The sequence below is a fragment of the Ranitomeya variabilis genome, chromosome 2, assembly GCF_051348905.1.
Source record: "Ranitomeya variabilis isolate aRanVar5 chromosome 2, aRanVar5.hap1, whole genome shotgun sequence".
Classification (NCBI taxonomy): domain Eukaryota; kingdom Metazoa; phylum Chordata; class Amphibia; order Anura; family Dendrobatidae; genus Ranitomeya; species Ranitomeya variabilis.
The window spans coordinates 445,420,040-445,447,485 of NC_135233.1; the positions used below are offsets into that span (position 1 = coordinate 445,420,040).

General features: G+C 43.9%; 1 protein-coding gene across 4 annotated transcripts in view; it reads right to left on the minus strand.

Annotated features, from left to right (window-relative positions):
* The window catches only part of NELL1 (neural EGFL like 1), a 988,017-nt gene that overhangs the window by 419,517 nt on the left and 541,054 nt on the right, over positions 1 to 27,446 (minus strand). For all 4 annotated transcript variants that reach the window (XM_077287196.1, XM_077287197.1, XM_077287195.1 and 1 more), the window contains one exon: positions 21,563 to 21,688. In XM_077287196.1, the coding sequence (XP_077143311.1) occupies positions 21,563 to 21,688 (126 nt within the window). The remainder of the gene's footprint in view (positions 1 to 21,562; positions 21,689 to 27,446) is intronic.

The window sequence follows — 27,446 nt, forward strand, 5'->3', positions numbered from 1 at the left end:
CGTCCTTCACCGTGTCCAGGAATACAGTGATGAGCCAAGTACATTAAAATAAGCTGTTAACCTTCGCCGGCATTGCTGATATCTCGCCCGGCTTCTCCCCGACCGCCACGCGTCAACAAAACACAGACCGGGTCTCGTCTTCCCAGTTGGTTGCAGAATAAAACCAGTTCGCCACTAGGACGGAGGTGAGGAAATAAAACTCCGCCATCACGTGGGAGTTACAGTTTCCAGACGACAACGAGTTCCATTTGTCATTGGCAAGACGCGACTCTGAACATTCGGAACGTCGCTCGACGGAATATTAACCATTGATGGACCAAGTGGACCAGAACAACAAGGCAACAAAGGGCATGGGCCATACAGGCAAGCCATGATGGGGCCCCTGGTTAAGGAGGGCTCACCTTCTATTTTCCCACGAAGGAAAGGAAATAAAACAGCGCTGCTTTTGGATGTATTATTCCAATACCGAACAAACCCTTTAAGTAAAATCTCAACCAATAAAATGCATTTTTTTTTTTTTTGCACAGAGGATTGCATGCACTGACACAATGTAGCAAAACACCACAGAGGTGACAGTAGATCTGGGTTGGGGGTTGAACTTATTTGTTTTTACTCATTGACTGCAAGCGAAGTTCTTGCAAACGGCGTCAAATTAAAAACAAAGTTGCATAATAAGATGATTAAAATAAGCCCGAACGACCCCTTTAATCCTACCTGTCCCTGCTGCCGCCGGGCGTGGACGCCTCTGCCCACACCTGCGTCTTCCTATTATAAAAAGTTCTTTGGTGAGCGGTAAAAAAATTAATTAGCGGAGGTTGAGCAGTAATACAGGCAGATAGTTTATTAAAGCACATTAATGCGCAAAATGATTTCCTGATTATAAAAAGCAACATTAATTAAAAGTATGACCGGCCGGACCGCGGCGCTCCACGCGCTCTAATAGCTTTGGAGAAAACAATTATTTCTTCACATAACTACAGAACGTTTTCTACTTTTACTGTCACCGTCGTTAGCTCAGATTCCAAAATCATCTTTTTATTATCGGATGCCATTTTGCTAATAAATTTACAGACATTTTAATAAAAGGACCCGAAAAAGTTTTCTGCGAGTTGCTCACTTGCTTTTAATTAAAGGCGTTGTGGCTCTTATTGGTGGAATATATACAGTATGGCCGCCATGTGTGATGAGCTCGGGTGTCCCATGTGCTCCATTTGTCAGATGACCCCAATGTAGATAAGGACAGAGTAAGATCGGGCACCCACTTGTCCAGACATCTACCCATGGGAAGCTATATAGATAAGTGCCTAGCTCAAAAGGAGCCAACCCATAGTTAGGAACAAAGTACAGCAAAACCAAAGAAATTATTTTGTTTCTACCTTAGAATTTGTCTGTTAAATGGCCACAGTGTGAACGTGCTCCTACACGTTGCATGTATATCAACTTATGCCCTGGCTCTTTTTTTTGGTTTTGCTGTAGTTTCTTGTACTCGCCTTCTGAGACAAGCATTTACCTATATAGCTTGCCATGGACAGGTGTCTGAACAGTCAGGCCTTGGTCCTGCTCATTCTATCTATAGTGAAGTCATCTGACATAAGGTAAGAATAGGACCGTCCTGATTGGGGTACACCTTGTCACCACGGTGGGAGGTCTTTTACCCTTTTTTTGATCAACAACAGTGCTTACCAAGTGCCCTACATTAAATGTACTATTACTATTCACTTACTCACTGCAAGGGTAAGTCCTCATGGTGTTCTATCTAAGGTTTTATAGTCAATGTTAGATCATACTGCCCATAATTGTCAATGGTCAACCATGCTGTCCATAATTTTCAATGGTCAACCATGCTGCCCATAATTGTCAATGGTCAACCATGCTGTCCATAATTGTCTGTGGTCAACCATCCTGCCCAAAATTGTCAATGGTCAACCATCTTGACCATAATTGCCAATGGTCAACCATGCTGTCCATAATTGTCAATGGTGAACCATGCTGTCCATAATTGTCTGTGGTCAACCATGCTGTCCATAATTGTCTGTGGTCAACCATGCTGTCCATAATTGTCTGTGGTCAACCATCCTGCCCACAATTGTCAATGGTCAACCATCCTGACCATAATTGACATTGGTCAACCATGCTGTCCATAATTGTCAATGGTCAACCATGCTATCCATAATTGTCAATGGTCAACCATGCTGTCCTTAATTGTCAATGGTCAACCATGCTATCCATAATTTTCAATGGTCAACCATGCTGTCCATAATTGTCAATGGTCAACCATGCTGTCCATAATTGTCTATTGTCAACCATGCTGTCCATAATTGTCTATGGTCAATCATGCTGTCCATAATTGTCTATGGCCAACCATGCTGTCCATAATTGTCTATGGTCAACCATGCTGTCCATAATTGTCTATGGTCAACCATGCTGTCCATAATTGTCTATGGCCAACCATGCTGTCCATAATTGTCTATGGCCAACCATGCTGGCCATAATTGTCAATGGTCAACCATCCTGTCCATAAATGTCAATGGTCAACCATCCTGCCCATAACTATCAATGGTCAACCATGCTGTCCATAATTGTCTATGGTCAACCATGCTGTCCATAATTGTCTATGGTCAACCATCCTGCCTATAATTTTCTATGGCCAACCATACTGTACATTAAGGCTATGTGCACACGTTCAGGATTTCTTGCCGAAATTTCCTGAGCAAAACAGGACATTTTCTGCAAGAAATCCGCATGTGTTTTTCTTGCGTTTTTACTGCGTTTTTGGTGCCTTTTTTTGCAGATTTTTTCAGAGGTTGCCAATGCAATAATATAGTGGGAAGTCCACAAAAAATCAGCAAAATTAATGAACATGCTGCGTTTTTTACCGCAATGCGTTTTTTTCACAGAAAAAAAAGCATTGTGTGCACAAAAATAGCGGAATGCACTCTAAATGATGGAATGCATAATGTATGCGTTACGTGTGCACACAGCCTAAGTTGTAGTCACGAGTCAACAATGAGTCACATTATAATAGCCGGATAGGGGACCCCCATTCACTCATTATAACCAAGAGCTGACCATGCGACCCAATATAGTCAATAGCGAATATTGTGCACCATTTTATTATTAATGGGCCGGCTATAATTAATCACAGGATGGCCCATTATAGTCAATGGTCAATCCCGCTACTGGTTGAATTTAATGACCACCTGGAGAAAGCTGGGAACCAAACAAATGGTACAGTGCTTTCCCACAACACTGCGGCTCTTGAATGTGGTGATCAGCAGCTACCAAATTAATCAACCTTGTACCATTTTCAAGATCTCTGCTTGCTGACAGTGAACAAAAACATTCATATTCACGCTAAGAGAGAGTAAACATGGGCAGAGTTAATACTTCCCGCAGCCGAGTTGTTACAGTTGTATCTTTTGTGGCCTCGATGAATACATTGTAACTGGGGATGAGCGGATTTGTGTAAGTTTGTGTTCGTCAATACCAGAACTGAAACGGAAGCCAAACCCCACAGAAATCAATGGGGACCCGTATAAATCTCTCTCTCTCTCTTCCAGGAGAAGTCCGTGTTCGGAGTTCAGCATCGGGTTCGCTCATCTCTAAATGTGACAGGTGAGACGCGTCCTGCTGATGGACCTGTCTCACAGAGGATTATCTAGACCAGGTACAACTGAAGCAAACCCTCACCTGTGAGCAGTATTAGGGTCTGTGCACATGTTGCAGTTTTGTCACTTTTTTTCCTATGGAAATTTGTCACAAAAACTGAAGGATTTCTTAGTCACAGCAAAGTTGAGTGAGGCTACTTTCACACTAGCGTCGTACGACGCACTTCGCAATGCGACGTGCCGACGCATACTGTGAAAAAAAAACACAACGGGGGCAGTGGATGCAGTTTCACAACGCATCCGCTGCCCCATTGTAAGGTCCGGGGAGGACGGGGCGGAGTTCCGGCCGCGCATCCGCGGTCGGAAATGGCGGACACGACGCACAAAAAAATGTTACATGTACCTTTTTTTGTGCCGCCGGTCCACCACAACACGACGCATCCGTCGCACGACGGATGCAACGTGTGGCAATCCGTCGCAATGCGTCGCTAATGCAAGTGTATGGAGAAAAAACCGCATCCTGCAGGCAATTTTGCAGGATGCGTTTTTTCTCCAAAACGACGCATTGCGACGTGCGTCGTACGACGCTAGAGGCAAAGCACCCTAAATTCCTGAAGTCTCATGCACATGTTGCTTATTTTTTCCATGCAGAATAAATCTGCACACATCATCGTTTTTCCTGCACCTATATTAATGAGTGGGGAAAAATCTGCAACAAAAATGCATGTATAAAATTGTAGCAAAGTAGCATGTATTTTACGCAGCGTTTTTCCTGCTGAGAGATGGTGCAGAAATTTCTGCTGAAAATACTTAACATATGTATACTTTAAGGGTATGTGTGCACATTACGTATTTGGTGCAGACATTTCTGCATCTCTTGGTAGGAAAAATGCAGCAGCAAAAATATGTATAGGTGAAATCTGCAGGAAAAAAACGCTGAAAAAATTCACATTCTGCAGATTTAAATCTACTGTAAATCTTCAAGGAAAAAATAAGAACAGTGGTCACAGGACTCCAGGATTCTCATTCACTTTGCTGGGACTGGGAAATGCTTCCGGTTTTGTGACAAATCTGCGCAGAAGAAAAAAAAACCAAAAACTCAACGTTTGCACAGACCCTTAGAGTCTTTGGACATAATGATGTCTAGATATCAGGAGGGAAGACGAAGGCTGGAGACGGTTCCTCACATTAGAAAATACCATCTTCAATCAGCAGGAAAGTATCAGTCTCTGTATCATCCTCACCTCATATCTCATCTTGACCTTCACAAAGTCACCGTCACGTCTCATCTGCTTCATCTGCCTTGTGACAATGACGGAAGGTTACCAGAGGTTTCTCGGGTGCTTGAGATCTTCCCGCTGCCATGAAAACCTTCTAATTACCGAGTCTGTCACTTCTGTAACCTGCAACTCCGGGATTCACACAGCAAGAACACGCCGGCGTCTGTTCTGCTGGGTGTAAAGCACAAGACGTGGTCGGAGGACACGTGTAACAGACAGCTCATCTTACATTTATGTAGGAGCCAGGTGGATGATAGCGCAGCGTAAAAAAGGACCAGATATGGGATTATGGTAATTTACCAGCCCATAGAGCTCAGTGGACAAATCAATTATTCACCTTCACATCAAACTGATTCACTTTCTGTCAATCACTGTATATGTGCAAGAATTGCAACGTCTTCATATAATTTGTGCTTTAATCTTCTTGGATTTTCAAGATTTCTACTTGCTGTCAGTGAATGGAACAATACTGGGACTAAAAACATCTCCAGACTTATTGTATCTACACTTTTAACTTTAGCATTTCTTATTAAGTCCAGACTGGTTTAAGAGCACAGATCTTGGCTATTTTCATGCAGTTGCATCGTTACCAATCATCCACTCTGTTTCAGTGGCTCATTATGTAGTCTGCCTGAGCAGTCTGTCAGCACTATACATACTGGAACTTTCTAGCACTTACTGTAGGGACCAATAGGATGTCGCCTTAAACATAAACCCCTCTTCCCCTCTTCTCTGAATTATTGTATGAGTTGTAACAGAGGGGGGAGATGGAGGTAACATATAGCAGCATAGTGAGGGCCACAGAGGAGATAGAGCTGACAGCAGCACACAGAGACACAGAGGAGATGGAGGTGACAGCAGCACAGTTAGAGCAGCAGAGGATATGTAGCTGACATGCTGCAGCAGAGTGAAAGCCATAACATACAGCAGCATAGTGAGGACCACAGAGGAGATGGAGGTGACATACAGCAGCATAGTGAGGACCACAGAGGAGATGGAGATGGAGGTGACATACAGCAGCATAGTGAGGACCACAGAGGAGATGGAGGTGACATACAGCAGCATAGTGAGGACCACAGAGGAGATGGAGGTGACATACAGCAGCATAGTGAGGGCCACAGAGGAGATAGAGTTGACAGCAGCACACAGAGAAACACAGAGGAGATGGAGGTGACAGCAGCACAGTTAGAGCAGCAGAGGATATGTAGCTGACATGCTGCAGCAGAGTGAAAGCCATAGAGGAGATGGAGGTTACAGCAGCACACAGTGAATGCCACAAAGAAGATGGAGGTCACAGAGTCACAGTGAGAGCCAGAGAGGAGATGGAGATCACAGAATCACAAATAAGAACCACAGAGGAGATGGAGGTAATATACAGCACAGTGAGAGTCACAGAGGAGTTGAAGGTCACAGCAGCACAGTGAAAACCACAGAGGAGATGGAGGTGACAGCAACCAACAGAACAATGAGAGTCACAGACAAGATGGAGGTTATAGCAACACAGTGAGAGCCACAGAGGAGATTAAGGTCACAGAGCCATAGTGAGAGCCATAGAGCAGAAGGAGATGACAGCAGAACAATGAGAGCCACAGAGGAGCTGCAGGTCACAGTGTGTGCCACAGAGAAGGAGGTGGCATCAGTTTAGCGCAAAGGGAGAGATGGAGCAAACAGACAGCAGAATACTGAGGGAAGAGATGGTAGTGACAGCATAATGAAAAATAAGTGATCCAACTGAGAGACATCAGCATGAATAGTTATGTTTTGTGTTCCTAGTTTGATGCTGCTCAGCTAGAATCCTATCTGTAGATGCCGGCCTTTCTCCATAGTATTAGACACAGGAGCTGGTACAGGCTGTGAAATCTTCAGTGAGGCAGTGCTAAAAGTAGTTTACAGCTGTATTGGAGGAATAGGCAGAACTGTAACGTTGATTATGACATTGCAGAGGAGCTAGCTTGCAGAGATGGAGGACAGGGATTTTACTAATTACTGTGTGGGGAGCACAGGTTGTAGGCAATGCAGAGATCACATTTGGAGGAACAGGGACTGTGAATAAACTGCATGAAAGGGACATTGCAAGCTTTATCTGCTCTGCTACATACAGGAGCTCACAGCAGCAGGAGCAAAGTCCCAGCTCAGCTTCTTCTTACCGTCTCTGCTTCTCTGTTACTAGAGAGGGATTTGATCTAAGAACAGGCAGTGCGCTCCTGAAGAAAGACGATGAGAAATCCCCTTTAAAAGGAAACAGACAGTCACCATCAGAACAAGCAAATTGCACGACTGGATCATTTTCTACAATACCTAAATGTACCGCAGCTCCAAGAAAAAGACTAGAAAAGTTTTATCAGATGAAGCAGGTGCAGTTGGCTGTGGTGCTCGACTGACGTGACTACAACAACAAGCCTTGCACCATCATCAGCTGCTAACACAGCAGAGCTCCGATCACTGACAGCTCTATTAACAAGAGTCGGAGACAAGAGCTGCAATCACGTAGGCTGGCCCATAAACCCAGAGACACTCTGATCGTCGAGGAAGACCCCAAAACGCATCGTACATAATCCAGCTCCACAGCCAATTGCCCACAGTGTCAATATTCTCCATGTGTTATGGAAACTGAGATGTAACAGAAGATTCTCACGTTTCTGCGATTTACGGTAATTTGTTTATCACCCGTGTGAGTAAATATAGAAAGATAACACCACGGAAATAAAGCTGGAAGAGCAGGAGGTATCCAAATTCCCTGCAGCGCCACCAGAGGGGAAATTAGGAATTGCACATTGGTCACTAATATTAAAAGGCGGTCTCTGTAATTTATAATGGAGCAAATAGTAGCCTTCTTGTGCAAGTATCCTGCAGTCCTGTATCATCATCACAAGGTACCAAACATTACCCTAGGATAGGGCATCAATATAACAGTAGTGGAGCAGCCTTATAAAGGGGCATTCCCATCACTACTAGGCTATGCCGTCACATCATGAGCAAGGGGGCTAGATCTCCAAACCTCCAAATGAAAGGGCCACATTGGTCAATTTGTGTTGAATCCCCTTCCAAGTTTTTCCTGTATATTAATGACCCTGCAGCAATCATAGCTACCGATAATTACTTTATTAGATGGAACAAATGCTTTTGTTAATAGGACCGACCAATCCGCAGTGCCTGAGGGGGATCTACAGCAATTTCCTTTTGCCCACACAGTTGTAGCTTAGTCTGGCATCTATGCCCTGGCTTGGCGGATGGCTGGCGCACCACCATTATCAAGTCCCTGGGACACCATTCTGAGACCCCAGAACTTGCCGACTATTTTATTGCAAAGCAGGTATATATATTCAGCATTTTTCCCTATTGGGGTAAAGTAGGGCAGGAATCTGACCTATTGCATGAAAATGGGAGCAGAATCCGGGGGCTTCTCCGATGGTGGTGTTTTTTTAATGTCAACCATTCATTGTGCACCAGGAGTTTTTCCAGCCCCCCAATTATTAGCGGAGCCTAAACTTGGTCACCGAGCCGCAGAGGGACGAGAGCGAATGTCTGCACGTTTCAATCACTCGGCAAAGTTTCTGCCTTCTTCTCGCTCGTACAGTGGCAGCGAACACCACCGAGCTGATCGAGAGCCAAGACGCAGCCTCCTGACACCAGGAGCACAAGCTTGTGCTTGACACAGATGTATGGCTCGGTCACCGGCAGACAGATTTGCATCCCTGAGTGCAACCCTCATCTGCAAGTAAAAAACAACTCGGCTGAGGCAGCCGGGAGGGCAAACTAAAGGTCACTCTGCCTCCATGGTTATAAGCAATAGAGGACATTATAAAACGATCCACAGACGTCGTCATTACGGACATCCATACCTGAACGGGACTGTGCTTCAAAGAAAGCAAAATCTGTACATAAGGGGTGTGCTATGAAAAACAAAAAGAACAACTTTACTAATAGTCTTGATTAACATTCTCCTGTTTTCTGCATACAGCTCCTGCGCAGACCAATGCAAATCCATGGTTACCGACTACAAACAAACTCCGAGAAGTTAACCCTGGAGTTTCCCATCACGTCACCTACTTAATAACCGTCACATAAGTAGACAAACACCAAACACCGCAACACATGACCGCATTAACTTCCCATGCAGATTGTAACTATGGGGACACAGTGCTCTGCATAAGAGCTGTAAGCTCAAAACGGGAGCGAGGATATTTTTAATCAAAACTATTTTCATAGTTGTTTTATTTTTTTTATTTATTAATTTTTTTTTTTTTTTTATCAGTATTGGATGTGATGAATGTTTGCAAAAGTGAACACATCCATTATCTAGAGATTTTATATTACTGCATAAAAGTCCAACATGGGAGTTTTATAAAAAAAAATTGTTGATAAATTTCTAATGCATAGAATCAACAAGAAAAATGCAAAACACGCATCAATCAGCCACAGGGCTGCAGAGAAACGCATAGGAGAAAGAAACAAAAAGTGATAATAAGCTAAAGACACCAAAGGATAAGGAGCAAGTGCAAGTCCATGAGCTACAATATTGAAGGCACTGATACATACATTACAATCGGCTCTGCGGATGCCACAGTGCCCCCCTGTATCGTACATAGATCAACGCGGAACCCTCATATCTACCGTTTTATGATTTATGTTCCGGGCTATTCCAGGAGAGCAGCTGCCTGGCGCAGTGATGCAGAGCTCAGAGCCGGTAATCTCTGAAAGTAGAAGTCAGCCCAGGGAATAAATGGAAGTTTGTAAATGACAACTAAATTATGACTTGGTGAGAAAGCTGTGTGCACAGCGACCAGCAGAGAGGGGAAGAGGGACAGCAGAGATGCTCCTGTCTGTGTGACCTTGGATGGGATTTTCTGCAGCTTCTCAAATATTAACTCACTGACTGCTGACGAAAGATGAAAAGCGTTTACCACCAACGGCAGAATCTGTAGTATTACCCACTATTCTGTATCCACAAGTGTCAGTGTCATTATCCTGTACCCACAAGTGTCAGTGTCATTATAATCTACCCCGAGTGTCAGTGCCATTATCCTGTCCCCCAAGTGTCAGTGCCATTATCCTGTCCCCCAAGTGTCAGTGTCATTATCATCTACCCCAAGTGTCAGTGCCATTATCCTGTCCCCCAAGTGTCAGTGTCATTATCCTGTACCCCAAGTGTCAGTGTCATTATCCTGTACCCCAAGTGTCAGTGCCATTATCCTGTCCCCCAAGTGTCAGTGTCATTATCCTGTCCCCCAAGTGTCAGTGCCATTATCCTGTCCCCCAAGTGTCAGTGTCATTATCATCTACCCCAAGTGTCAGTGCCATTATCCTGTCCCCCAAGTGTCAGTGTCATTATCCTGTACCCCAAGTGTCAGTGTCATTATCCTGTACCCCAAGTGTCAGTGCCATTATCCTGTACCCCAAGTGTCAGTGCCATTATCCTGTACCCCAAGTGTCAGTGTCATTATCCTGTACCCCAAGTGTCAGTGTCATTATCCTGTCCCCCAAATGTCAGTGTCATTATCCTGTCCCCCAAGTGTCAGTGCCATTATCCTGTCCCCCAAGTGTCAGTGTCATTATCCTGTCCCCCAAGTGTCAGTGCCATTATCCTGTCCCCCAAGTGTCAGTGTCATTATCATCTACCCCAAGTGTCAGTGCCATTATCCTGTCCCCCAAGTGTCAGTGTCATTATCCTGTACCCCAAGTGTCAGTGTCATTATCCTGTACCCCAAGTGTCAGTGCCATTATCCTGTACCCCAAGTGTCAGTGCCATTATCCTGTACCCCAAGTGTCAGTGTCATTATCCTGTACCCCAAGTGTCAGTGTCATTATCCTGTCCCCCAAGTGTCAGTGTCATTATCCTGTCCCCCAAGTGTCAGTGTCATTATCCTGTCCCCCAAGTGTCAGTGCCATTATCCTGTCCCCCAAGTGTCAGTGTCATTATCCTGTACCCCAAGTGTCAGTGTCATTATCCTGTACCCCAAGTGTCAGTGTCATTATCCTGTACCCCAAGTGTCAGTGTCATTATCCTGTACCCCAAGTGTCAGCGTCATTATCCTGTACCCCAAGTGTCAGTGTCATTATCCTGTACCCCAAGTGTCAGCGTCATTATCCTGTATCCCAAGTGTCAGCGTCATTATCCTGTACCCCAAGTGTCAGCGTCATTATCCTGTATCCCAAGTGTCAGCGTCATTATCCTGTACCCCAAGTATCAATGTCATTATCCTGTACCCCAAGTGTCAGCGTCATTATCCTGTACCCCATGTGTCAGCGTCATTATCCTGTACACCAAATGTCAGTGTCATTATCCTGTCCCCCAAGTGTCAGTGTCATTATCGTGTACCCCAAGTGTCAGTGTCATTATCCTGTAACCCAAGTGTCAGTGTCATTATCCTGCACCCCAAGTGTCAGTGCCATTATCCTGTACCCCAAGTGTCAGTGTCATTATTCTATACCCCAAGTGTGTCATTATCATATACCCCAAGTGTGTCATTGTCCTGTACCCCAAGTGTCAGCGTCATTATCCTGTACCCCAAGTGTCAGTGTCATTATCCTACACCCCAAGTGTCAATGTCATTATCCTGTCCCCCAAGTGTCAGTGCCATTATCCTGTCCCCCAAGTGTCAGTGCCATTATCCTGTCCCCCAAGTGTCAGAGTCATCCTGTACCCCAAGTGTCAGCGTCATTATCCTGTACCCCAAGTGTCAGCGTCATTATCCTGTACCCCAAATGTCAGTGTCATCCTGTACCTAGTGTCAGCATTATTATCCTGTTCCCCAAGTGTCAGCGTCATGGTCCTGTACCCAAAGTGTCAGTGCCATTATCCTGTACCCCGAGTGTCAGTGTCATTATCCTGTACCCCGAGTGTCAGTGCCATTATCCTGTACCCCAAGTGTCAGCGTCATTATCCTGTCCCCCAAGTGTCAGTGTCACTATCCTGTACCCCAAGTATCAGTGTCATTATCCTGTCCCCCAAGTGTCAGTGTCATTATCCTGTACCCCAAGTATCAGCGTCATTATCCTGTACCCCAAGTGTCAGCGTCATTATCCTGTACCTCAAGTATCAGCGTCATTATCCTGTACCCCAAGTGTCAGTGTCATTATCCTGTACCCCAAGTGTCAGTGTCATTATCCTGTATCCCAAGTGTCAGTGTCATTATCCTGTCCCCCAAGTGTCAGTGTCACTATCCTGTACCCCAAGTATCAGTGTCATTATCCTGTCCCCCAAGTATCAGTGTCATTATCCTGTACCCCAAGTGTGTCATTATCCTGTACCCCGAGTGTCAGTGCCATTATCCTGTACCCCAAGTATCAGCGTCATTATCCTGTACCCCAAGTGTCAGCGTCATTATCCTGTACCCCAAGTGTCAGCGTCATTATCCTGTTCCCCAAGTGTCAGTGTGATTATTCTGTGCCCCACGTGTTAGTGTAATTTTCCTGTCCCCCAAGCGACTGTGACATTATCCTGTACTCCGAGTGTCAGTGCCATTATGCTGTGACATAAGGAAACTGAGATCTCTGGGATTTTTTGTCTTTGCGTAAGACAATTGTATTGTCAACAGATGTTTTTGTCCCTGCACTGAAGCTATTTTAGAAATCAGAAAAATAATCCCAATATTCCCTCCCGTCACAGTGACACCGTTTACCACCGGAGAACGAGGACTCTGAATATGAAAATCTGTCATATACAGTACGGGGCAAAAGTTTCAGACAGGTGTGAAAAAAATGCTACAAACTAATAATATTTTATCATAGAAGTGTTAATGGTTTATTTTTATCCTTTAACAAATTGCAAAGTGAACGAACAAAACAGAAATATAAATAATTAATATTTGGTGATCGCCATTTGTGTTCAAAACAGCATTAATTCTTTCTCTTTTGTTCATCCACTAAACATTTTGATAACTGATAAAATTAAACTATCACTACTATTTTGAAAGTATTCATACTTTGCTGAATTGTACACACGTTTCTAAAACTTGCACACTACTGTACTTTGCAAAAAAATTTAAAATTTTTCCACTTATGAGGCACTTCACCTCCCATGCCTCCTAAAATTTATCTTGATGAAAATAAGACAGACTGCCAGCTCACTGAGGGATCAGATTACAGCTGGCCCTTGAAGCTAGGGGAGGGGGCCAGAGTGATAGCTATTCAAACACAAAGGGAGTTGGGTGCAAATACTTTGAGTAAGTTTATTATTTCACCTAGCGCTGGATACACAATTACACTGCTCCATACTGCCGTATATAGTTTATTCTGTCCTTGATGCTGCTGATGCGTTCTCATGTTCATCTCATACCAGTGATGATTTCACAGCTGCACTGCTCAGTACTGATGTATAATGTGCTTATACAATTGGTGCTTACTAGTAAGTGTTTATCTCACACCAGTGCTGATTTCATATCTACACTGCTAAGTATTGCTGTATGATGTATTTCATACTGTTGATACTTTCAAGTAAGTGTTTATCTCACACCAGTGCTGATTTCACAACTACACTGCTCAGTATTGCTGTATGTTGTCTTTCACACTGAGCAGGAAAGAGGTGTCATTCAATGCGCTGCTGATGAGAGCTCGATGGCAGGATAAAAATTAAAGAAATTTTATTGTATAGATTTACAGGTCAACGCGTTTCAAAGTTTCACAAGACCTCTTCATCAGGACAAAAACCTGGTGTGAGATAAACACTTATTAGAAAGCATCAGAAGTATGAAAGTGTTTATCTGACATCACTGCTGATTTCACAGCTACACTGCTCAGTACTGCGGTCTAAAGTTTTCCATTCTGATGCTGCTTCTGATCATGTACTACATAGAGATATGGAAGCAGGAATCCCCTATATCTTCGTATGGGAAACATCAAAGCAGCTAATTTCCACCCACTAACTCAGAGGACACTCAAAATTAGAGATAGAACCCACAGGGAGGAAAACTGGTGAAAGTGCAGACTCCAAGTCACATAATGGCCCCAGAAATAATTCTTCATGTATCCATCCTGTGGATCTACATATCCTTTTGAATATGACATGAAAGTCCAAGATTGAACAACCCTTTTAAGTATAACTTTGGGAAAACTCTCTCTCCATCATACACAGATGTAATCTAACAGAAGAGCGCCATCATGTACAATCAACACCTCATCCCGCAACTTTTTATTATACTCTTCTCACATTATTTATTCCCAGATTTACATTAGGCGAAGTCTTAAATATATAACAAGTCCTTAGCATTTAATATCCTTTGTGCACCCACTCCCCAAAGGCAGGAGATCTCACCCTGACACCCCACCCACAATCGTTATTGTGTGGTTGTGATATTTACATATCAGTCAATAATTAGATTCCATTTACACCGCAGCTCTGCGCACGTAAGGGTTCTGCGTCTCCGTCACTCCAGCTCTTTGTTGGAGCAAATTATAATTCACAGGCAGCAGATAAATTACCATAACTTCCCTAAGAAATATAGGTCAAGGGTAATGGAGGATTCTCAGCAGGCAGGTCTGAAGCTCCTCCAGCAGAAAGTGCAAGCCCCATGAAGGAGGAAACTGCTCAAATACTCCAGAATTGCATAAACATCACGCCACTAATTCATTGACCCACAATTTGTATTTGTTCAAGTGCTGTCATAGTGCTGCGCCCACCCGGTGACATGATGGCACTGGTCATATTGCAATAGAGGATCTTAAGAGAATCCTTGTCTCCAGAAAATGGCCAATTTCTTAAACAAGTTTTTAGCTTAAACATTTTTTTTTACATATCACTATATACAAAATATCCTGAAATTAAATATGAGGAGAACTTGAGTGATAATGTATCTCAAAATATAAATATTTTATTAAGGGTAGAAAATATTTTCTATCTACTGGCTAACACGGTACCAAGATATATTTCTTTTCCGTTATTAAGGGTAGATATTTACCACAGACTAAATACAAATACATATAATAGGATATGATAAAATAGTGTGATCCCAAAAACAGAGTAGTAACAGTCACAGGGTGGATCAGGACAAAATATTATGCTAAATAATTGCATATACATGTAGAAAGCAATGCACATAAACAATGTAACTTAAACAGGTAGGACAATCAGTTAGTCACTTGTTTGTACCAAGACTAATCAGTTCCACCTATAGCTATCACCATGTTTAGTGCTAGCATGCATTGATAAAAACAATTACAATGTATCAGACATAAGTAGCATAAGATATGCATCAATAAATCAAGGGTTAATTACCCATATTGTGTCTCCTGTTGTCCACGATGTGACCGCAAACCTGACGTACGTTTCGCGAGTATAAAGACTCGCTCCCCCCTTGTCAGAGCTCACCTCCTCCTCCTGTACAATGACTGATAACACCTCTATATACAGTAGATAAGATGGGATCCACCATTCACAATAGATTATATCACAGCTCACCTCCTCCTGTACAATGACTGATAACACCTCTATATACAGTAGATAACACAGGATCCACCATTCACAATAGGTGATGTCACAGCTCACCTCCTCCTCCTGTACAATGACTGATAACACCTCTATATACAGTAGATAAGATGGGATCCACCATTCACAATAGATTATATCACAGCTCACCTCCTCCTGTACAATGACTGATAACACCTCTATATACAGTAGATAACACAGGATCCACCATTCACAATAGGTGATGTCACAGCTCACCTCCTCCTGTACAATGACTGATAACACCTCTATATACAGTAGATAACACAGGATCCACCATTCACAATAGGTGATATCACAGCTCACCTCCTCCTGTACAATGACTGATAACACCTCTATATACAGTAGATAACACAGGATCCACCATTCACAATAGATGATATCACAGCTCACCTCCTCCTCCTGTACAATGACTGATAACATCTCTATATACAGTAGATAACACAGGATCCACCATTCACAATGGGTGATGTCACAGCTCACCTCCTCCTGCACAATGACTGATAACACCTCTATATATAGTAGATAACACAGGATCCACCATTCACAATGGGTGATGTCACAGCTCACCTCCTCCTGCACAATGACTGATAACACCTCTATATATAGTAGATAACACAGGATCCACCATTCACAATAGGTGATGTCACAGCTCACCTCCTCCTCCTCCTGTACAATGACTGATAACACAGGATCCACCATTCACAATAGGTGATGTCACAGCTCACCTCCTCCTGTACAATGACTGATAACACCTCTATATACAGTAGAAAACACAGGATCCACCAGCCACAATAGATGATGTCCCAGCTCACCTCCTCCTGTACAATGACTGATAACATCTCTATACAGTAGATAACACAGGATCTACCATTCACAATAGGTGATGTCACAGCTCACCTCCTCCTGTACAATGAAGGATAACACCTCTATATACAGTAGATAGCACAGGATCCACCATTCACAATACGTGATGTCACAGCTCACCTCCTCCTCCTGTACAATGACTGATAACACCTCTATATACAGTAGATAACACAGGATCCACCAATCACAATTGGAATTGGTGATGTTACAACTCACCTCCACCCCCTCCTGTATAATAGCCTCATCATGTCACACGGCATGCTCACAACACTTCATCGTGTTTCGCTCACATAGGATTACCTAGCACGGCTTTCACAAGTGTTATCATCCAGCTTTATCAGAATCTGATTTTGCTCAGAAAACAAACATCAAGGACTAAAGGTACCGTCACACTCAGCGACGCTGCAGCGATATAGACAACGAGCCGATCGCTGCAGCGTCGCTGTTTAGGTCGCTGTAGAGACATCAAACACAGCAGCTCCACAACGATGCAGGAGCGATCCTGTGACGGAACGGTGACTCACTTATCGTTCTCACAGGTCGTTAGCTCCATGTAAAACATTGCTGACATCGTTGCTTTTGCTGTCAAACATGACGATACACGGCGATCTGACGACCAAATAAAGTTCTGGACTTCTAGCTCCGACCAGCGATATCACAGCGGGATCCAGATCGCTGCTGCGTGTCAAACACGACGAGATCGCTATCCAGGACGCTGCAACGTCACGGATCGTTGTCCTTCTCGTTGTAAAGTTGCTGAGTGTGAAGGTACCTTAAGAACTTTATTTTTTATGGGTAACAGCAGTCGTTGAGAAATAAGTTTCCTTTAAGATGGAAGGTCATTTCTGTACTCTCTTTGTTACATTGTATCTAATAGGATTATTGGATTACCCAGAGTATTACATTCGACAAACGCTGAAGATTATAATTGGAACATTACTAGCTTTGCTACATAAAAAAAAATGAAAAGAAAAAAGAACTTTTAACAACTTTATTAACAAAAATGAAGAGGAAAAAAAATCCTAAAAATGCCGGCGCCATTCATCTGTGAACCCTTCATATAACCATTAAGAGGAAACAAGCGCCCAGTGATTGTGGAAAGCTCTCAGCCCGCTGATTGTATAATTCATATGTCAAATCAAATCTCAATATTATTGCAGCTCCATTACGGCAGGTTGGGGGTAAGTAATCCTTCCATTATTATAGGTGGATTTATGAGGAACCCAAGTGACATTTAGTAAGGAAATGGACTTGAGAAAAAAAAACGATAGATTATAACCTCCGGCTGCTGCCGCAATCCGAACAGTGCAATGCCATAAATCAGATCAGATTTAAAGGAGACCTGACCGCTAATTAAAGTGCGGAATTCCTGCCTGCTTTCCTGGGAGACCGATCACAAGCCCCAAACTGCATTATCCTAAGTGCCGAAATTATGTGTCCAGTGTCCTCCACCTGGGGGTTCAGAGATGGCCTCTGCCTCCAGCATGGGGGTGTGGCAACTAATGCAATGTGGGCAGGTAGTCCATGATGCTGCAGATGATGATCCTGTGATCTATTATTTACTTTAATTGCTTATGTAGCATCATGATATACCGCAGCGCTTTGCAGACATTATCATCGCTGTTGCCATTGGGGCTCACTAATGAAATTCCCTATCAGGATGTATTTGGAGTGTGGGAAGAAACCAGAGAACCCAGATGAAACCCACGCAAACACCGGGAGAACATACAAACTCCTTGCAGATGTCCTTGGTTGGATTTGAACCCAGGACTTGAGCGCTGAAAAGCAACAGTGCTGACCACTGAGACACCATGCTAAACACTGTGCCATCATGGTAACTACTGAGCCACCGAGCTAACTACTGAGCCACCGAGCTAACTACTGAGCCACTGTCCTAACCATTGAGCAACAGTGCTAAGCACTGAGCCACCCTACTGACAACTGAGCCACTATTCTAACCACTGCACCACCCAACTAACCACTGAGCCACAGTGTTAACCATTGAGCCACAGTGTTAACCACTGAGCCTCCCTTACCACTGATCAACTGTTCTAACCACTGCGCCACCTAAATAACCACTGAGCAACAGTGCTAACCACTGAACCACCCTACTAACCACAGCCACAGTACTAACCACTGAGCCACAATGTTGCTCATATTACATAAGGACCCTTTCGAGCTTAAAAAACTGCTCCAGCTACAAACATCATTTTAGAGCTTATCTTGATTTAATGCCGGAAAGCTTTGCAAACGCTTTACATATCATATCCTTTTCTAGATTTGTATCATGTCCTCTTCTCCAGTTACTTTCAAAGCTGCGGTTGGATTTTATCTGTACAGTGCCACCTCAGTTTCCAGAACATGGTTCAGCAGATTGCAGATTGTGTTATGTTTTCAATCACAACTAACAACATTTTAAATGCAGCTTTGGATGTGACCAGAGAGGCAGTTATAATCTTTCTCATGAGGCACTTAGGATGTTTGATACTTTTAAGCAGAGGAGTGACACCACCCTTGGCTCCGCCTAGAGCCACACCCCTGCTCAGTGTTCCTCTTTTGATTGGGTACGAGTTACTTGGGGGAGTTCCCCAATGTTCCCTTTGGCCATTGATGCCATTTTTTTCCTCTAGATTTGGCACAATCTGACAAAGTTTGTATAATCCGCCTGTGGCCGACATCCAGAAGACCCCAAGTTAGACTGAACCGAGCAGCTGGAACTTGCAGAATTCTGCCGACATTTGCATTCCATCCGAATCCTCCCCTCAAAAATCCAGATCCATTCCACAAGGACAATTAAAAAAAAAGTGACCACCAAACATCATGCAAATGATGCTGCTGCTAAATAATGAGAACTCAGGAATACAAAAATAAAATGCTTTGCCTCTCATTGATGGGGGCTCTGAGCCTGAACGTGGCTCCATAAACAGCATCCCCTCAGGAAGGGCTCTAAACGGAGCTGACATAATTAAAAGAAATTCTGTTTCGGTGATGCACCACTAATCACAATATCAGTGCAGGCATTTGGCATCAACAGCACCAGCCCTGGAAGGAAACAGAAGGCACGGGGGTCTCGGCGGACCGTACCCCGTCTGAAGCAGCATAAGAGGAGAGATGTAGTGAGCAAAGAGGGTCATTTGTGCAGCGCAGTTCAGTAATAGTAAGCAGCTCTCAGCTATAGTGCCGACGTTCTGCAATGCTTGCGGTTCATTAAATGGATACATTGTATTTTTCAGATGGCTACTGCACATGAAAAAATATACTAACACATAAGGCAATGTAAAGACACTGCAGCGAGCCACAATCTAGTCTGCAAGCCAAAGACATTGTGTAACCCCAATGCAGTGTCTGTACCCAGGTCCTCACCCCCTAGAAACAATGGCGGAGACAGACAGAAGAGACCCCTCTGCAAGAACAATATATGCGCCCTTCGCAGTCCAATAGCTCATCATAATGCACTCCTTAATGTATCGGTGCCCCTTTTTATTTATTTTATTTTTATAAATTTCTTCAATTAATTTTCTTAAAGCGACACTATCAGAACAGAATGACTGTTCAAACCAAGCACAGGCATTCGGTGCACCCCTGGTGTGGCCAAACATTTCAGTGCACCTTCTCAACTATTAGTTTTCCATCTTTCTCCGTCCATTTCTGGCTCTATAAAGCCGGAGCTGTCAATCAATTAAGATGATGGGTGGTGGTAGACTAGGGAAGCAAAGTTAGTGGGAAGTTGTAGTGAAATGTTTGGGCACACCAAGGGTGAACCAAGCACCTGTGCTTGGTTTGAACAGTCATTACGTGCTGATAGTGTCCCTTTGAAGAGACCAAGTACAATTATACTGTAGCCAGCACAGACCTTTATTGGGTGGATTTGTAACTATTAAATTAGTAACATAATCTGGGAATTATTTCATAGGTTTCCTGAATTTTCACATGATGCAGTTAAAGGGTTAACCAGTTTATAAATACCATTTTTATATACCTTTTGGACAATTTTGACTTAAAGGAGTTGTCCTATTGTCTTTCTGCAGGAGTGCACCGATTCTCTGCCTCCCGGCTTCCCACTCGTCAGGGGACGGTGCGCTGCAGAAGATTAACATTTTGGACGAGCGGTATGAATTTACGCTCTCCGATGCGGCAAGCAGAGGCAGTTTTGCCTCTGTAGATTTTGAGGAGCCCAGAGGGACTGACAGTGGCCGGATCTAGCAATCTGGCCAGCTTCAGAGCAGCACTTGCAGGCTCTTTAAGGAACAGCTCGTTATCACTATGCTCTTTGCCTAGCAGACTAGCCACCACTTAGGCTATGTGCTCACTTTGCGGATTTTGCAGCGGATCCGCAGCAGTTTCCCATGAGTTTACAGTACAATGTAAACCTATGGGAAACAAAAAACGCTGTGCACATGCTGCGGAAAAAGCCGCGCGGAAACGCAGCGGATTACATTCCGCAGCATGTCACTTCTTTTCTGCGGATTTTCACCTGCTCCAATAGGAAAATGCAGATGAAAAACCGCATAAGAATCCGCAGTAAAAACCGCGATAAATCCGCAGTAATAACCGCGACGGGTTTTCACTGCGGATTTTGAAATTCCGCTGCGGAAAAATCCGCAGTGGAATCCGCAAAGTGTGCACATAGCCTAATAGACTGCAGAGTTGACGGGTAACCTAGGCAATGACCTATACAATTAAAAAAACCTCCTTTCTTGAGAACAGGTAGAATTTTTAGTAAGAGGTAAATGCAAAGTTGCTCTTCTTACAAGAACTTTGCAATTTTTTTTGTCCATTTAAGAAGATGAGAAACCCCCAGAAAATTTCTCTTTCTGGAGGACCTGTCCCCTGTCTGAATTTGGTCATTACTAGTGATGAGCGAGTATACTCGGTACTCGAGATTATCCGAGCATGCTCGGGTGTCCTCTGAGTATTTGTAAGTACTCGGAGATTTAGTTTTCATCACAGCAGCTGAATGATTTACATCTGTTAGCCAGCATAAGTACATGTGGGGGTTGCCTGGTTGCTAGGGAATCCCCACATGTAATCAAGCTGGCTAACAGATGTAAATCATTCAGCTGAGGCTATGAAAACTAAATTTCCGAGCACTAAAAAATACTCGGAGGACACCCGAGCGTGCTCGGGAAATCTCGAGTACCGAGTATATTCACTCATCACTAGTCATTACAATACAAAAACTTTTTTTAAAAGTTGCTGGCAAAGAACCTAAAGAAACGAAGGGACCAGGAAAGCTTGAGTAATCACTGGTCTCTGCAGTATAATGATGAAGTAGGTGGATATAAGGTAGCACCAACATCCCGGGGATAATAAACCCAAGTATTATCAGATTGTCTAATATATAATAGACCAAAGTCTGCTCTTACCTGTGCAGGAAAAATCATCCACGCGTGTGTACCCCGGCAGGCAGTCACATCGGTAGGACCCCGGTAAATTAACGCACATTGTATTGGCTTGACAGTAATGCATTTTGGCAGCGCATTCATCAATATCTGAAAAACATCAGAAGACGAGAATTATCGGAACCTCCTCATTTCCTGCAGTATTTTTTATCTCAGAGAGTGACCACCAGTCTTGTATCACTGTAGATACAAAGACAATCAGATACAAGGTGTAAATATTTATCAAAGTTACAGAGAATGATCACAAAAGAAACAAACTTCTCCTTCAGGTGTTTCATAAACAAATACAACTACAACGTCAACAAAGCAAGAGGAAAAAGTTTTTTCCATACTTATTTCCTGTTCTGGCTCAGTTTATACAGTATTTTATAGGTTAGAGCAGCACTTTGTACTTCAGAGCTGCCCTTCATTCTATAACTGGAAGCTGCAAGAGCTTAGGAAATTTTTCCACACTCTTTCAACAGCCTACAAGTATACTTTCACTTCTTTCTATAGAAAAGGCCGAAAAAGCTCATATTAGCATTAGGGTTAAAGAGCTTCCATTTGGGCTTTTTTGGATTTTTTTACAAGAACAGAATAGGAACCTATTAAAGTCAGTGGGATCCATCAGGATTCCCATCAGACATTACTGCCATGCATTGGCTTCTCCATCCTCACAAGAGAGAAAAGATACATTGCTATGAGCATCTGATACTATTTGATTGTCCGGCACCAGTCGGATTAAAGGACGTTCTATAAATGGCTCCGATCCGCAGCTGTTCCTGAGAACATTACAAGCAGCATATTTTGACTCTCAGGACATTAGAGTGATGCATTGGTAAAAGTATCTTTAGAGCTGTTTTCCCTCTGAAGGAATGAAGTGTCGCCTTCCATTGATTTACACGTCCTCTATTCTCACAGTGTTACCCAGTATATCAGGAGGCAGATGATCCTGTGAGTGTGAGGAGGAAGCAAATCTCCCCGGGCGCTTTCCTTTCCCTGTTCTCATGGTCACACTTTATAAGCATCACAGTTGCAAAGTCAGAGCTGAATAAACGGCTTTCTTATTTTCTACTTTTTCATCTCCCTTTGACGAAACAGTGTTAGGAATAATGGGGAGGGTTAACATTAGCGTTAGTGGTTGTTAATGTTACTGTAATTGTCAGAAAAGTGTTAAAAGGCTAAAATATTCTCCAGGAAGTCATGTAGTACAGAGCTGTATCGTTGTGAATATTGTTGCTAACATAGTCAGTCTAGGTCTCCTGCAGCATAATATGATTATGCTAATCTCACACACTATTGAGAGGAGTCTACTGATCCTGACCTCTAGCAATAATGTGGTGACTCTCCTGTCCTCTCAAGATCATGAGAACTCTCTAGACCCTGTCCTCTCAAGATCATGAGGACTCTACTGACCCTGTCCTCTCATGATCATGAGGACTCTACTGACCATGTCCTCTCATGATCATGAGGAATCTAGTGACCCTGTCATCTCATGATCATGAGGACTCTACTGACCCTGTCCTTTCAAGATCATGAGAACACTACTGACCCTGTCCTCTCATGATCATGAGGACTCTACTGACCCTGTCCTCTCATGATCATGAGGACTCTACTGACCATGTCCTCTCATGATCATGAGGAATCTAGTGACCCTGTCATCTCATGATCATGAGAACTCTACTGACCCTGGCATCTCATGATCATGCGGACTCTACTGACCCTGTCCTCTCATGATCATTAGGACTCTACTGACCCTGTCCTCTCATGATCATGAGAACTCTACTGACCCTGTCCTCTCATGATCATGAGGACTCTACTGACCCTGTCCGCTCATGATCATTAGGACTCTACTGACCCTGTCCTCTGCTGATCATGAGGACTGTACTAACTCTGTCCTCTGATGATCATGAAGACTCTACTAACTCTGTCCTCTCATGATCATTAGGACTCTACTGACCCTGTCCTCTCATAATCATGAGAACTCTACTGACCCTGTCCTCTCATGATCATGAGGACTCTACTGACCCTGTCCTCTCATGATCATGAGAACTCTACTGACCCTGTCCTCTCATGATCATGAGGACTCTATTGACCCTGTCCTCATGATCATGAGGACTCTACTGACCCTGTCCTCTGATGATCATGAGGACTCTAGTGACCCTGTCATCTCATGATCATGAGAACTCTACTGACCCTGGCATCTCATGATCATGAGGACTCTACTGACCCTGTCCTCTCATGATCATTAGGACTCTACTGACCCTGTCCTCTCATGATCATGAGAACTCTACTGACCCTGTCCTCTCACGATCATGAAAACTCTACTGACCCTGTCCTCTCATGATCATGAGGGCTCTAGTGACCCTGTTCTCTCATGTTCATAAGAACTCTACTGACCCTGTCCTCTCATGATCATGAGGACTCTATGACCCTGTCCTCTCATGATCATAAGAACTCTACTGACCCTGTCCTCTCATGATCATGAGGACTCTACTGACCCTGTCCTTTCATGATCATGAGGACTCTACTGAATCTGTCCTCTGATGATCATGAGGACTGTACTAACTCGGTCGTCTCATGATCATGAGGACTCTACTGACCCTGTCCTCTGATGTTCATGAGGACTCTACTGATCCTGTCCTCTGATGATCATGAGGACTCTAGTGACCCTGTCATTTCATGATCATGAGGACTCTACTGACCCTGTCCTCTCATGATCATAAGAACTCTACTGACCCTGTCCTCTCATGATCATGAGGACTCTACTGACTCTGTCCTCTGATGATCATGAGGACTCTACTAACTCTGTCCTCTCATGATCATGAGGACTCTACTGACCCTGTCCTCTCATGATCATGAGGACTCTACTGACCCTGTCCTCTCATGATCATAAGAACTCTACTGACCCTGTCCTCTCATGATCACGAGGACTCTACTGACCCTGTCTTCTCATGATCATGAAGACTCTACTGATTCTGTCCTCTGTTGATCATCAGAACTCTACTGACCCTGTCCTCTCATGATCATGAGGACTGTACTAACTCTGTCCTCTGATGATCATGAAGACTCTACTGACTGTCCTCTGATGATCATGAGGACTCTACTGACCCTGGCATCTCATGATCATGAGGACTCTACTGACCCTGTCCTCTCATGATCATTAGGACTCTACTGACCCTGTCCTCTCATGATCATGAGAACTCTACTGACCCTGTCCTCTCACGATCATGAAAACTCTACTGACCCTGTCCTCTCATGATCATGAGGGCTCTAGTGACCCTGTTCTCTCATGTTCATAAGAACTCTACTGACCCTGTCCTCTCATGATCATGAGGACTCTATGACCCTGTCCTCTCATGATCATAAGAACTCTACTGACCCTGTCCTCTCATGATCATGAGGACTCTACTGACCCTGTCCTTTCATGATCATGAGGACTCTACTGAATCTGTCCTCTGATGATCATGAGGACTGTACTAACTCGGTCGTCTCATGATCATGAGGACTCTACTGACCCTGTCCTCTGATGTTCATGAGGACTCTACTGATCCTGTCCTCTGATGATCATGAGGACTCTAGTGACCCTGTCATTTCATGATCATGAGGACTCTACTGACCCTGTCCTCTCATGATCATAAGAACTCTACTGACCCTGTCCTCTCATGATCATGAGGACTCTACTGACTCTGTCCTCTGATGATCATGAGGACTGTACTAACTCGGTCGTCTCATGATCATGAGGACTCTACTGACCCTGTCCTCTGATGTTCATGAGGACTCTACTGATCCTGTCCTCTGATGATCATGAGGACTCTAGTGACCCTGTCATTTCATGATCATGAGGACTCTACTGACCCTGTCCTCTCATGATCATAAGAACTCTACTGACCCTGTCCTCTCATGATCATGAGGACTCTACTGACTCTGTCCTCTGATGATCATGAGGACTCTACTAACTCTGTCCTCTCATGATCATGAGGACTCTACTGACCCTGTCCTCTCATGATCATGAGGACTCTACTGACCCTGTCCTCTCATGATCATAAGAACTCTACTGACCCTGTCCTCTCATGATCACGAGGACTCTACTGACCCTGTCTTCTCATGATCATGAAGACTCTACTGATTCTGTCCTCTGTTGATCATCAGAACTCTACTGACCCTGTCCTCTCATGATCATGAGGACTGTACTAACTCTGTCCTCTGATGATCATGAAGACTCTACTGACTGTCCTCTGATGATCATGAGGACTCTACTGACCCTGGCATCTCATGATCATGAGGACTCTACTGACCCTGTCCTCTCATGATCATTAGGACTCTACTGACCCTGTCCTCTCATGATCATGAGAACTCTACTGACCCTGTCCTCTCACGATCATGAAAACTCTACTGACCCTGTCCTCTCATGATCATGAGGGCTCTAGTGACCCTGTTCTCTCATGTTCATAAGAACTCTACTGACCCTGTCCTCTCATGATCATGAGGACTCTATGACCCTGTCCTCTCATGATCATAAGAACTCTACTGACCCTGTCCTCTCATGATCATGAGGACTCTACTGACCCTGTCCTTTCATGATCATGAGGACTCTACTGAATCTGTCCTCTGATGATCATGAGGACTGTACTAACTCGGTCGTCTCATGATCATGAGGACTCTACTGACCCTGTCCTCTGATGTTCATGAGGACTCTACTGATCCTGTCCTCTGATGATCATGAGGACTCTAGTGACCCTGTCATTTCATGATCATGAGGACTCTACTGACCCTGTCCTCTCATGATCATAAGAACTCTACTGACCCTGTCCTCTCATGATCATGAGGACTCTACTGACTCTGTCCTCTGATGATCATGAGGACTCTACTAACTCTGTCCTCTCATGATCATGAGGACTCTACTGACCCTGTCCTCTCATGATCATGAGGACTCTACTGACCCTGTCCTCTCATGATCATAAGAACTTTACTGACCCTGTCCTCTCATGATCACGAGGACTCTACTGACCCTGTCTTCTCATGATCATGAAGACTCTACTGATTCTGTCCTCTGTTGATCATCAGAACTCTACTGACCCTGTCCTCTCATGATCATGAGGACTGTACTAACTCTGTCCTCTGATGATCATGAAGACTCTACTGACTGTCCTCTGATGATCATGAGGACTCTACTGACCCTGTCCTCTGATGATCATGAGGACTTTACTGACTGTTCTATGATAATCAAGAGGACTCTACTGACCCTGTCCTCTGATGATCATGAGGAATCTACTGACTGTCCTCTGATGATGATGAGGACTCTACTAACTTTGTCATCTCATGATCATGAGGACTCTACTGACTCTGTCCTCTCGAGATAGAAAACTGTACTGACCCTGTCCTTTAGTGATAATGAGATGACTTCCAACCCCACCCTTTAATGATAATGTGATGATATAGTGGCTCACCTTGTTCTTTAGTGATGATGAGGTGACTGCACACCCCACCCCCTAATGATGAATGGATAGTTATTACTCTAAGGAAAACTTTATATTAAAACTTTATTTAGATGATGCAACTTTCTGACGATACTTTCCCTTTTAGGTCGATTTGCTGAGTAGCTTTGAAGAGGATGAGTTATAGTATGGAAATGTTTACTGGGAAAGAGAAAGTTTTAATGAGAAACCAAAACTAACAAAGTGGAAAGCCGCCGCACACAAACAGCAGCATCTCATCCTCGTCAGTATTCCAGGCTTGAGCTACACAACCCTGCGTTTCATTAACATGGGAGGCAGGCTGCCTGCTTTTAATGGGATAACTCAGCGAGGAACTTTAAATCCCTGCAGTGTATTTAATTGTGCTGTCACAGTTCTCACCTGCAGATCCC